Source organism: Amia ocellicauda, chromosome 15 (assembly GCF_036373705.1).
Source record: "Amia ocellicauda isolate fAmiCal2 chromosome 15, fAmiCal2.hap1, whole genome shotgun sequence".
Classification (NCBI taxonomy): Eukaryota; Metazoa; Chordata; class Actinopteri; order Amiiformes; family Amiidae; genus Amia; species Amia ocellicauda.
Window position 1 is genome coordinate 5,953,673 of NC_089864.1, and position 13,438 is coordinate 5,967,110.

The 13,438-nt window shown below is 39.8% G+C and overlaps 1 protein-coding gene across 5 annotated transcripts in view; it reads right to left on the reverse strand.

The window, feature by feature from the left end:
• ptprz1a (protein tyrosine phosphatase receptor type Z1a) overlaps window positions 1-12,415 on the reverse strand; it is a 59,154-nt gene extending 46,739 nt beyond the window's left edge. For 4 of the 5 annotated variants that reach the window (XM_066724034.1, XM_066724033.1, XM_066724030.1 and 1 more), the window contains exon 1: window positions 11,946-12,058. In XM_066724034.1, coding sequence (XP_066580131.1) covers window positions 11,946-12,033 — 88 coding nt within the window. In that variant the 5' untranslated portion in view covers window positions 12,034-12,058. The other variant, XM_066724031.1, reaches the window with a different exon arrangement.
• Between the last annotated feature and the right edge of the window lie 1,023 nt (window positions 12,416-13,438).

A 13,438-nucleotide genomic window follows, 5' to 3' on the forward strand; every position in this document is an offset into this window, starting at 1 on the left:
GATGACATGGCCAAGTTGGAAAAACTCTCACGGCTGCTCCATCCTTCTCCGTAAGGTCGTGCTAACTATCACATCACATCGGTAGCACTAAGTGGGATTCTCAGGGGTCTCTGCTGGGTTTAGGACAAAATGAATATAGGTTCCACATATATTGTAATACAGGGGGAGCTGGCTGCTGGCACCAGGAATCAACCCCTGATCTTCTACGCCCTAACTGAGCATCCAGCCACTCCACCAAGATGTCAGTCCCTCTGGCAAGCCAGTAATCATCGTTTAAATAGCTGGAAATTACTGTGAATATACAAACATGGCAACTACCACAGCAAGCCTACTGATTCAGCATTTCGGTCATATGGAGTGGGCATCACCGTCTGATAATGGACTGCAGTTAAGTGTCCCGAGTGGCATGTCAACCACACAATGGCACATCATGCAAATCACCAGAGATTAGTGGCCGCTTAAGAGGGTGCTATTATATACCAAACCACGTTTCACAGTGACTGATATCTAAGACTTTTCCCATCACCCAACAACATGTGAAGCTTGAAACTATACATATGGAGGATGAAGTATCCTTGTAGTAGTCCAAGCCAGGTGGCATCAATCAAATAGTTTTATCGTCAACCTAGTGAGATTTAAATAGAGATGGAGATTGAGATGCACACAGCGATGGACACAGGGAAAGAGACAGGGATGGAGACGGGGATAGGGACAGGGATAGGGACAGAGATGGAGACTGGGATGGAGATAGAATAGGGACAGGGATGGGGACAGAGAGAATAACAGATATAGATTATAGATATAGGTTTTTTGGAGGGTGGGGTCTGGGGTGGCTGTGTAACATTAGCGCCACTCTTGGATGCACTCCCTGCTCCCCCCGGAGGGATGTCAGTCCTTGGCTCCAAGAGCTGCGAGAACAAGGCAGCTGGGCCGACTCAGAACCTTTTCTCCGTCAGCAGGCGAAACTTGGCTAGGACAGCCAATCACATTCCAGCCAAGTGCTCCAGTAAAAGCACTAGGTCTCATGTACACTTTGATTTGGGTCAAAGCATTACTATCATATGTCTTACTGGGTCTCCACTCTGTAAGTGAGCTGTGAGAATTGCTAAGGTACAGCAAATAAACCATGGATTCAGTCTGAATTAGAAAAATATCTGAGGAAGCAGAATTTAAAGCTGTATTCAAATTTAAACTCTCCATTCTCTCCGGCTAAGTTTCCCTGAGGTAGAGTATGATCTATCTGACCAGTATACGCCTATGAGATTTCAAGCTACACATCAATTTATAAAACTCTTTCAATCCACAAACCAAGCATAAAAAAACATCCTCTAGAAAAAAATGTTTAATCTTGGATATACAGTAGATGTCTTCATATGGCTGCCCAATATTTGTTCTACAACATGCTCCTGAAAATTATGTTTATATACATATATTGTGTGCATCATAGGAGTCTACAATATCTACCATCTTATATACATTTATACATACTCTATCTTTTCTTTGGCACATATTTACTAAGTTTTTTATAAAGAGCTATATTATTTTTCCAGCTGTGCTCTATGTAATATTTACACCTATCTAACAATTATCAGATATGTAAATAACTTCAAAGAAATATATAAGGCACTACAATGGGAATAGGAAGGATGTTCTTATGCATTCTCAAAAAGCAAAATATCCTTTAACGTTGATCATGTTTAATGAGTTGCTAGGCAAAGGTGTCCGCTAAGAAATAAATTAGAACAAGTTATCTATTTCTCCTCTGCTAATACAAGGCGTAGGAGGAGTCAACTAAGGTTAAAAAAAAACAAAAAAACATTTAAAATAACTGCACACATTCTCAGTGATATGAAACATACAGCATTCTTCATAAAGAGAGAATAAAAGAATGCAGAAAAAGTATGTAAAATATGCACCGAGTAAAAATCCTCTGGATCATGTAGCTCAGCTTGACCTGCCACTTTGAGCTGTGTGTCCAATTAACAGGCTTCTCATGAATAGATTATCACTCCCCTTGACAGGTTAAGATCTGTCCATACAGGGAGTTAAAATGGCAAGGTTACCTCAGGCATTACTGCTGCTTTGTGCACGTAGAACTCATTAAAATAAAAAATACAAAACAATCATTTAAACCAGTACTAGTACTTCTCAGACATCTTTTCACCCCAGTCACCTTTGGACAGTTTATTTACCAGTTGTGTTTGTGTTGTGTAAATGTATTGTTGCAAGCACTAGACAAACCCACAACAATAGACCAAGACAGGCCACAATCAAGGCGCAATATACAGTTTTCCATCTGAGCTGCCTAATGTGCCGAGGTCTGCCAGCGGAGCTTTATCTACATGCAGGACATGTCTAAACTGCCTCTGTGAAACAAGTGGACCTTTCATGGCTCCCTGCCATTGTAACTTCCTCCAGTCTCTAACGGATTACCATGGACACAAATTCAGACTCTCTCCTTTCAGATCAGGTCCCTAAAAGTTTATATAATTTTACAAAGAGAGGAGGCAGCCAAGATTTCTTTGGCCTTACTTCATTTTCAGAGCCAGCTTTACTGGTCAACCTCTGCAACAATGGTGTCTTTTGTGACTTCAGATACAATCAGTTATATTGCCAGCAGACAGTGAGACTTCAGATGGACTTCCTCAAACTCAGAGAAAGTTCTTGGGGTGTTTTTTTTTTTTTTTCCTCCAGGTTCTTAGTCATTACTTTTTAGACGAACATTTCTAAACATTTACAGTGTGATTACAGATCGTTTAAACATGAAGTTAATTTAGAATATTGTTTATACAAAAGACTGATTACGAATGCCGCAACCACACGGAGAATGTGGATCATTTATAATAACAAATCCAAGCCCTGCATGGTCACATCCTGATCTACAGTTCCCAGCTTGGAAAGACATCCAGTTTAGAGGAAACGACTTTTACAGAGAGACGGTTGGGCCTTAGCAAAAAAAATATATATATAGTAACTCCAATTGGGTGAGCAGTCGACGCATTATTTTTTAGCAGGATGTGTTTTTTCAGCTGTTGGTAATGTCTACACATTTTTTGTTAGACGATGGCAAATTAATCCAAATGTGCACAGAAGACAGTACAGAATATCAACATTTCGCTTTGATTGATCATGTCTTTAGCATGGCTTCTCCTTATAAGTATCTCATTCACAAAACACGAGTGGTTACAAAGCCAACAACTTTACGAACAGTTCGGTGAAACGCAGAATTCATTTTTGTACAGTTGATATATTTGAAAGCACCTTGTTGAATGTCATAATATCATAATTCACCTACACAGTGTTCACCGAATATGATACACTATCAAATGCCCGTATACAAAAGCAATTCTCTATTCATACAAAATGTACACCAAATGCCTTTTATTCAGCGCTTTTATTAAACTTGGCACGACATGTAAGAACCACATATTTAAAGGCAAAAGGCATCAAGAAAGAGATCACCCGCTTCAGAACAGATTTTGTGTCACAATTACCAAATTGCTAGACTACTGTTGCAGTTCTAACGATTTGAACCAGAAGCCATTCTTGAATTTAGACGGCAGTGATTGGAACTAATTGGGCTTGTACTGGCAAGTGGAAGGCATTATGCAATCTTGTAATTAGTTTTGAATTGGATCATTCAGAATATTCTCAGAAAAATAACTTGAGCAAATGACAGGGTGCCGGGCTACCTGCGGAGTATCGACAGCTCTGAGTTCATGGTAATCTGTAATTACTGTATTTTGACGCAAATTACACACACTCACATCAGAGCAATTCACCCAGCCCACATCCTGGTTTCACAACATGAGCTAAACACTGCCTAAGGGCCAATTCTGTGGTTTTGTGTTGATCATGTTAATGCCATTTTCAATTGAATTCAACAAATCTGTACAAGCACAGCCATATGGCACCTGATTGAGGCAGCATGAGCCAAATTGTATACATTTAAACTTTTAAATGTCTACAATATAACATTATTCAGTTCATACCTTCCATGTCCATGTAACTTTAACACACAGAGGTTACCTTTATAACAGGGTAATGGATTTGTTATGTTCCTTTTGATGTTCTTTCTGTCACCCTGGCAAATAGGAAGCTAAAGTTTGAATAAAATAAAATACAAACTAAGAGTCAAATATCAAAATTCAGGGTTAACCAAGAGGCAGTAAAAGGAACCACAGAATCCTAAGTGAAAATGTGAGATAAATTAGGGTATACCACATTATAAAACAGGCACTAAATTACTTATTTGGATTGCGTTCCCTTTTTCCCATCAAATAAAATTCTGTGGAAAAAGGTTCAAACTTCATATCTGTGCTGACCTACACTCTGCTTTGCTGAAAATCTGCCAATGCAGGATAAAGAACTGCTAGCCAGTAAAACAGAAATAGATCAATTACTTTCGCCAGACCTTTAAAGCAAGTTAGATCTACTTCCCTGTGTTTGGGAAAGAAAATCAATACATCTCTCATTTGAAGGCAAATTAAAAGGATGCCTCATTTCAAAGTTTCCATCATCATGCTTTGTGCCTGAGGAAAATCCCCGGTGGAATAGAGATACCTTAGTGAAGGGTGTCTTGCATGATTGTCCTTTACATGTTAATAGATTTGTTAAAAGTTACTGGCAAGTTCATATGTTCAACGTTAACTTTACAATGTGTTGTTTGAGACAAGCTCATATGTAAACTAATTTCCAGATTCTGAAGCTTGTTTTTAGTACGATTGTCTCAGCTTGCAACAGAAAAGGAAAAGGTGTTTCTGAGAGACAGCCTGGAACTGGCAAGTGTGCCTTCATTTGACATCAACTGAGGTGTTCACATCACAAGTTGTGTTCATCTAGTGTCCTTAACTACACGTGAAAATGACTGTGGTTTTGTACACTTGCACACCAGTGCCCCACTAAGCATCCTCTCAAAACAGACATGGGAAATACAGGATACCCAGCTCGGCCGAGAGGAGAAACACCTGACTGCGCTCTCTGGCTAAGCACAATGCTTGACACTTTAACAAGGGGGCTGTTCATCAAATTTTTCTCAAACTACCACCTCTTTTGGCAATAAACCAGATCCCATACTATAGCTTTGAGGCACTCTGCCTGGGTACATTGACAAATCCGCATCATGATGGCCTCCCCAAGACCCTTTGTCTCTCATACATTGTGAATAAAAGTCTCACATATATCACATACATTTAAGAATAATCAAGAATTCACTATCATACAGTACGGTTCTCATTTTCCTTCCATTATTCAAAAACAAAATTGAAAGCATAAAATGAGTGACAATCTGACGTATATATATATATATATATATATATATATATATATATATATATATATAACAGAGAAGAAGTGTTGTTATGATTTGCATAATTGTGTGCTAACTACAAATTACAAATACAGGTAGATTGGTGGCCAATGTCCACTTGGAAAGTTCCCCAAGGAAAAGATAAGGAGAAGGGTAGTAGAACTCTTTTAGTTAAAAAAATGTGTAGTCTTAATGAGTCCTTTAAAGGATCAAGGTGATTTACAGAGTACTTGCTCAAATTAATTCAAATGCCTTTTAACTTAAAATTCCCCCATCAGCTTGAAAGGCACAAACGGATTTATAATCAGACAGGATAGGGCTTAAGTGAAAGTGAGTATAACTTTGGAGTTGAAAAGCCTGGCGCATCGTAGCTGTCTGTCGTCTTTAGGAGCTTCGAGACGCAGTCAGGAGACAGCGCTGCTAAAACCCGAGCAATCTCTGTAAGGCTTTGTGTCAACGGGGATCCTCAGTCCCTGGCCAGTGCCTCTAAAAGAAACATAGCTTCGAAGCAGCTTTTGGAGTTATGTTTCAAGACATCTCCCATCGAACGCCTCCACACTACAGTGCACAAAACCATTCCCCCCGCAGTACCGTAAAGACCATTTTGCACAGCCCAAGGGTCCCGAGGAACTGTGCTTTTACTGCTAAATCATTGATGCCTCTGGTATACACTCACACGAGCATCTCCATCTTTGTGCGCTGCCTTGATCTCTGAGTTACAATTCAGCAGGATGATGAGAACATTATCACAGCAGTAAAATAAATAAAACATTAATGACCCGCTTCTAACATCGTAAAGTACTGATTGTCTGATTCAATTAACCAGTTGCAACCTTGCTGAAAGACATGGTCTACAAATAGAAAAAGGCAAACTCCCCAATCATATTCTCTTGGGGAAGATAGCACAAAAAAGGTACATGTGCGCACCAATTTCAGCTTCTCAATCCACTCTATATATTTAATTAAATGGAAAAGGGCATTGCTTGGTGTTCCCTACTGTATGTGTCAATGTCTGATTGAGATGCTTCTGTTAAATTAAACCGAAAAACCGCAGAATGAAAAAGACCCAGCACGTACACAATTCTCCGGCACGGCATACTGTTGTCAATGGCAACAATTCATAAAGCAGCATCAAAACAATGCAAGGCTGTGTATCGGTGGAGGTACAGTGAGAGAGCAAGAGAGAAGCAGCAGGTGCAACCAAAACTGTAATAAAGGACATGAATGAATGGACTTGCTTCAGCCATCTGTGACTAACTGAAATTATTTAAGAGACATGCAACAATGTGAAAGTAGAAGAAGAAAAAAGCCAATATATACGTGGAACCTGTGAAATTAATTCAAGTTGATCTATATCCTCTCAATCGAATAGGAAACACTAAGTAATCTAAATTATTGAGTGCTCCTGACACACACTCTAACAGACTGCTTTAAATCGTTTTTTTGTTGTGTTATAAATGTATCCTGAATTATGTTTCATTCTGCTCTGTATACCTTCTGTAAACTCTTTAATAATCAATCTGATTACTGTATTTAATTGCGGTGACTGTCTTTTATTTTAATAGTACATTCAACTGACCTTTCGCTTTAGTTCTTCATAACCCCCCTGGACAAAAATAGTTTAACATTTTAGCACAAACATCTGATGTACTGGTTTGTAACAAATTGGTTTAACACCACTTCTTCCACAGGATGAATGAGTTTCATTCTTCTGGAAGCATGTGGTAAAGAACTCAAAAACACTACTTTCCTCTCTCTCTCTCTCTCTCTCTCAAGTGCGAAAAAAGCTTGTTCAGACTTTGGGGGACATTTTTACAGGGGTTTTTGTTGGCTGTTAAGAAACCTTAGAAATGTCTTGGCCACACACACACTCCAGTTCTGTGCTACAACTATTTTTTCAACAGCATCTCAAAGTGGTTTATTGAGAAATGGCAGATTTACTTCACTACCATAAAAAAAAAGATCTAGCATTTTTTAATCAAAATCCCACACTACTTTTTTTCCACAAAAATGAGTGAATTGTGTTTGTTTCAGCAATTGTATATATTTCTCAAACACAAACAAACCAAAAGAACCTTCTTCTTCAGGGTTTGAAACTCCTTTTGTGTACACACATTTTGCGTGAAAATGGAAAGACGTATCATTTTACTGTCAAGTTCAAAGCATTTCTCTCCTGCTTCCAAAGGGGTTGTCTCAACACACTTTCTTTCTCTTTTTTTGCATCCATGGTTTGCCACCCTTGTCCTTTGCAATTAATTAACTGATCGTTCATGAGTGACACAAGCACTGGCTACCAACCGCAAACAGCCCAGTTTGAAGCTGTCCTGAATACCAGGCATGGTTGCAGAAAGACCATAAAATCCAAAGAAGGAGAGAACAAGAAAGGGAAAAAAGTGTAATCTGTGTCGTACAAATTAAAGCCCGATGCCACACTTGCCCTCGGTCTGATGGCACCCGGAGCGGACGGCCACAACGCTGCTCACACGCTCGTAAAACAGACGACAACAAGAAAACACAAACAGGTATCTTGTGGCACGTTTTGAAGCATTTCCCACGTTGGGAAGAAGATTGTACTTTCTAAATTTATATGACTCGGTATGAGATCTCTCTCCCAGTGGTGTAGCCACTCAGACAAATCACTGGCAGATTGAGTGTCACAGTCGCATAACCTCACACAAAGGGCCGCGGACTCCCTGTGAGGATCGGCCGTGAAGAATACTGGCAGCCCCACAGAACCATCTCTCTGCCAGAGCGCACAAAACAAATCTTGCAGCTGACGGCATAATTCACAGGAGACTTAAACCCACTCAGACTCAGAGGCTAGCTTCCCAAAGTCCCCCCCTCTCCTTTCTTTAATTCAACCCTATTTGGTATAATGGAAGGGGAAAGAATGATTCTCCAGCTAAATGTATTCCTCTCCGTGCCTGAATGAATACTGTTGAGTCTAACACCAGCTAATCTGCTCATCAAATACCTCGGCTGCAGAGTGTTGGAAACCGCTCTGCTCGTTCAGTTTTCTTTTGAACAAACTTCAGAGACGGTGGGACTGCGGCAGGACTGGCTGGTCAGAACTGTATCAGAAAAAGAAACGGGCCCCAAACCCTTTCATTTCTTTCTGTAACACCATTTACATCCTTCCTTATTTAGCAGGAGCAAAAAAACTGTGGATTCAAATATCTTGCAGCCGCTGACATGTTTGCCAAAGTTCAGGAGTGCACTAGTGTCAGTGATAGCTAATAATGCACTAAAAGGTCAGGCAGCCATGGAGAGGCACATATAAGGATATTAAACCATAGCTATGGATTGAGTACATTCATCAATACTATTACGCAGAAGCTGGCACTTAAGGTACAAGGGGATGACGTGATGATAGAAATGCTAGAACTTTGTAACAACAAACAAAAAACGTAAATATTTAAATCTTACAAGATCAGATTGTGTTCAGTACATTGAGTTGTAAATATTTGTATAATTTATAAAGGAGGCAACTGTTTCGATTATTTATATTTTTCTTCCAACTTTCTCTTTGTTTGTATTAGTATTTTTTCCATTTGGCAGCACTGGGTTTATGCAAGATTATCACAGTCCGACAAGTGCTGATTGCTGATCTGTAATCAGGAATGCTGGTTCATTGTGTGTGTCTAAATGCAAGGCAGCACGTTTCACATGTGTAATTCAGGACTTAATAAGGCAGCAGGTGAGCTTGTAAAATTATACCTTTATTCTAGTGGAGACAGCATGGATGCACACATAAATGAGGGCAAGGCACACAGAAACGTGCCTGCTTAAAATGCACTTGCTACACAGAAAGTATAGAAGAAACATCTTGAATTTGTGATTTATGGGCGGCAAGTTTAGAAAAGTTTAGAAAAGTCACAACAAAGAAAAGCTCAATTACAAATCCTGGTAATCTGCTAACTGGCTGTGTTTCCATGTTGGTAAAAAGTAAATACTTTATGTGTGGAATCCAGTTTCAGAGTGTTTTGGTTTAATACTGTATTCCACAATTCATACTGTGGGCCTTTACGTTTTGTTGTTGTTGATCTCTGTTACATTTGTATGCTAACAACCAAAACTATTAAAAATACGTGCCCATCCCTAAGCACCTTAAAAAAGTCATTAACATGCCTCGACTGTCATGATTGATTTACCAGCATGTAAACACAGCCTAGTCATATATAGGAATGTGCAGATCCACTCTCCCAGACTTCAAGTGCGTCAGTAGCTACTCAGCACCATTAAGTGGTAGTTTGTTCCATGCAGAAGAGATCCAACACACTTCATAGTGAACTGTTCCTAAGACACCTCTTTCAAGAACAAAGCAGATCACATTCCTGGGCCGGTGCCAATTTATTTTGTTTTATTTTTATCTTCACAGACTGCAAAGTGCTGGAATTGCTACAAAAAAGAAATAAACAATATGACAAACGTCCCCCCCTCTCTCTCTTGATCAACTCTAACGCGTCACCTAGTTAGATTAATAAACTATATAGTTAGGCTGTTATCTTTAAGACTCTGTAGGTTTTGTAAGCCTTCTCCTTCCCTGGCTGTGTTGCCCTGTAGCCAGAAAGGAACAGGACATATTCTAACTGATAGAAAGAAGACCAATTACACATTTCCAAATGTGTAATTGTACATTAAATATGGACTATTAAACCCTTATGAGCAGGGGTATGTCATTTAGGAAAAAGTAGACAATGGTAGGCTTATATACTGTTCAACCTAATCGAGCAATATAATTTCTAAACTATCAAAAGTTAATTCCTAAAAATATGTCATTGTCAGCCCAGACTACCATTAATTGGGATAATTTAATTAAATACACTACAGTTAGACCTGGAAATTTTCATTTCATGTATTTGAAACATGCGCTGTATAGAACTGCACACACAAAACTGTCACAAAAGGATCTTTTTTCAGCAGGAAAAAAATAAAAAGACTGTCTTGGGCTGCTTTTAAAATCTTTGTCTGGTTTCACATCCAAAAGATTCAATCAACCATTTCATTCCACTCTGAGGGACTTTTTTATTCTGGACAAGTGCAGGATAATGAGGGTTCAGAATCTGGAATTTTTAAATATGTCAAATCATTTGAACCAATTCCACTATTAATTTATTTTCAACATAAGCAAGACGGTGAATGTTTTCAATGTGGGAGGAAAACATTTTCTGATTTTGCTCTCATTCATTTAAACCAACTAAACGCTTTTCTGAATTATACTGATAAGTTACTACATAAACCCCAGCACTGCATCACCAGTTGCAATATTTTGATTACTAATACAATTATGAAAAAAGTGTAAAAATATATTTGTCGTTGATTTAATACATTCATAACTTTTAATACTCGTGACCAGTATACAGCAACACAATTCATAATGGTAATAAATATAATAAACGTAAAGCCATTCACAGAACTTTGTTTCTACTAATACATTAATTTTATATATTATTGATAGAACAATACTAGAAGGTCGTGACTCGTTTTACATCAATGCAAAGTAACCTACTGGAGTGAGAAAACTTTAAACCTTATTTAGGATCGATACAGTATCTAACATTAATTAATTAACCAATCAATTAATTAATACTTTTTTTCTTTTTTTTTGCATTTTATATAATACATAGGCACACAAAAAGTCAGCAGAGGTTTTCAAAATATGAATCCAGTTTCATAATTACTGGTTTCATGGCATTTGCTGTTTTCTCGGTCTTTTATGTGCTTGAAAATGAGCAAATCGGCACGGGCGCCACAGCACGGTCCGGGCCTCGGGGGAAATGTCTTCCTCAGCCGGCAGAACTGGACTGACAACCCCTCACCGGGCATTCCTGCCCATCTGACTCATCTGTTTCCATTTCGTGTTTGTAAGTAAATAAATAAATAAAACATGGTGTGTATTATTTGTCAATATTATACATGTTCTCCCAGAAATGATAGATACCACTTCATGCATACGTACATACACACATACATGTATGCATGCTACTACTACTACTAATACTACTACTGATATTTTTATTATTAATTTATTTATTAATTTATTATTATTAATAATAATAATAATAATAATAATAATAATAATACACATTCAATATATCACTTGACTGAATTTAAGGTCTTTAAAAAACGCACATGTAGGGAAAAATGCATGTTTCACTATATAGCCAATACGTGTGTGTTTCAAGTTCAAAATAATGACTTTAAAATCAAAGTTTATGTAACCCAATCTATAATACATTACCCTTAGCTATGTTTTCCGTCACATATGATTGTTTTCTAATGGATTTAAAAATGAACACATGTATATAGCATTCAGCCCCATATAGAGCATCCATACTGACTGCAAACAAAGCCCCATACGGATATTACTGTAATATCACCCAGAACTGGCACCAAATGCTATTTTATTACGGTTTGTAACATGGGATATCAAGTAGAGTGCCACATCTATACAAGAACACCATCACAAAGCCCAGCCTCTGTTTAAACACACTGAGAATCGTGCACAGAATACGCACTGTTTAGAAAATAACACACACCAGCTCAATATGCATGAATCCGCTCATCATGTGCTGGAATCTCAATTCAGATGCCATGGCTTTGGTGTTGAATCCACCACTGGACGCATGATACCAACCTTGTGCGGTGATCTCGTCAATGGCACGCAGTACATGTTGCCAACTACACTGGTGCACAAACCCACTGATACCTACAGCACTGGGCATAAAACACAACACCAAGGCTAGCGATGCAAATGTCCGATCCTTACCCATCTGACACAAGAGGAGAAGCTGCCACAGCGCCAGGCAGGAGCCGCACATTGACAGGTCCATACTCTCGCTTTCCAGGGCAGTTGAGGGGGGCAAAAACACGCACACACACACACACACACATACACACACACACACACTCTGTAGAAAAGCGATGCAATTGCAAGCCGGAGAAAACTGTACTCCAGAGACGCGGGAGGGATGCTATTCCTGATTCATGTCGGTGGTGTTTCGGTTGTCCCCCCCCCCCCACACCCCCATCCCAAAGCGCAGTTCCCTGTCGAGGAGCGCGGCTGCAGCTGCAGATTGGGCACCGCCGGTGTGAACGGAGGGAGAGTGACTGTGGAGGCGCACCGCCCACCGCCTTGGATACACGCAGCGCAGCGCAGCGCAGCGGCGGCTACATGGTGGCAGCGCTGCCAGGAGGAGCCACACTCGCGTTGCTCATGGAAAGCCAGATACAGTAGCCGTTTCCTATCCTCAGACAACCCTCTCTGTGACACAGACACATACACAGTGCCGGTGCGTCCAGATTACAGATCATTTCCCACTATGCACGCTTTGGTCAGAGGTTTTGGACACGTCACCCCCTCCCTCCCTTTCTTTTTTAACCTCATGATGTTATTCCCATCTTTCTGAATAGCTTTCACGGGTCACATGTCATAATGCATATGGTTCATGTTGGCAAAAGGGTTTTATTTGTCTTTGCATTGATTTATCAGGCTGGAAACACACCTTGAGAGTCAAAGCAACACCTGTGAAGTCGCTTGGGTAGAAACTATTGGAGGGATTCTGTATTCTGAGTTGACTACCAGACAAAAGAGAGCAGTTACAGATCACTACTAAAATATCAAAGTGTCAATGCCCTGACTAAAGCGAGAAACGATAGATGCAATTTCAATCTACCCACTTCCATCACAAATGTGGAATCCGGGACATGGCACTATACACTATTATGGTGGAGACAATGTGCCATGGTGTGTGTGGGTGTGTGTTTCATGTGCGTCTATAAGGAGACAGGAGGGGTAACGCAGTGGAGAGAATTGTCCTCTGTAGTGGAGGAATGGGGGCCCATGACCCTAAGTGGGGAAGGTCTGAATGCAGGTCAGTATGGATCAGCAGTGACCCTGAAAATTCAGGACTGGCTGCAGGGACCTCTGGTCATTGGGAAGAATTGAGAAGGAAAGAGACACTGCATATCAAAGGGGGAAACTATTCACTGAGGGAGCAGGGAGATGTATTGCACTGACACACACACACACACACACACACACACACACACACACACACACACACACACACTTTGCCTGTATACACTGTCCCCCCTACACAAGGGGGGGATAAATAAATACAGATAAAT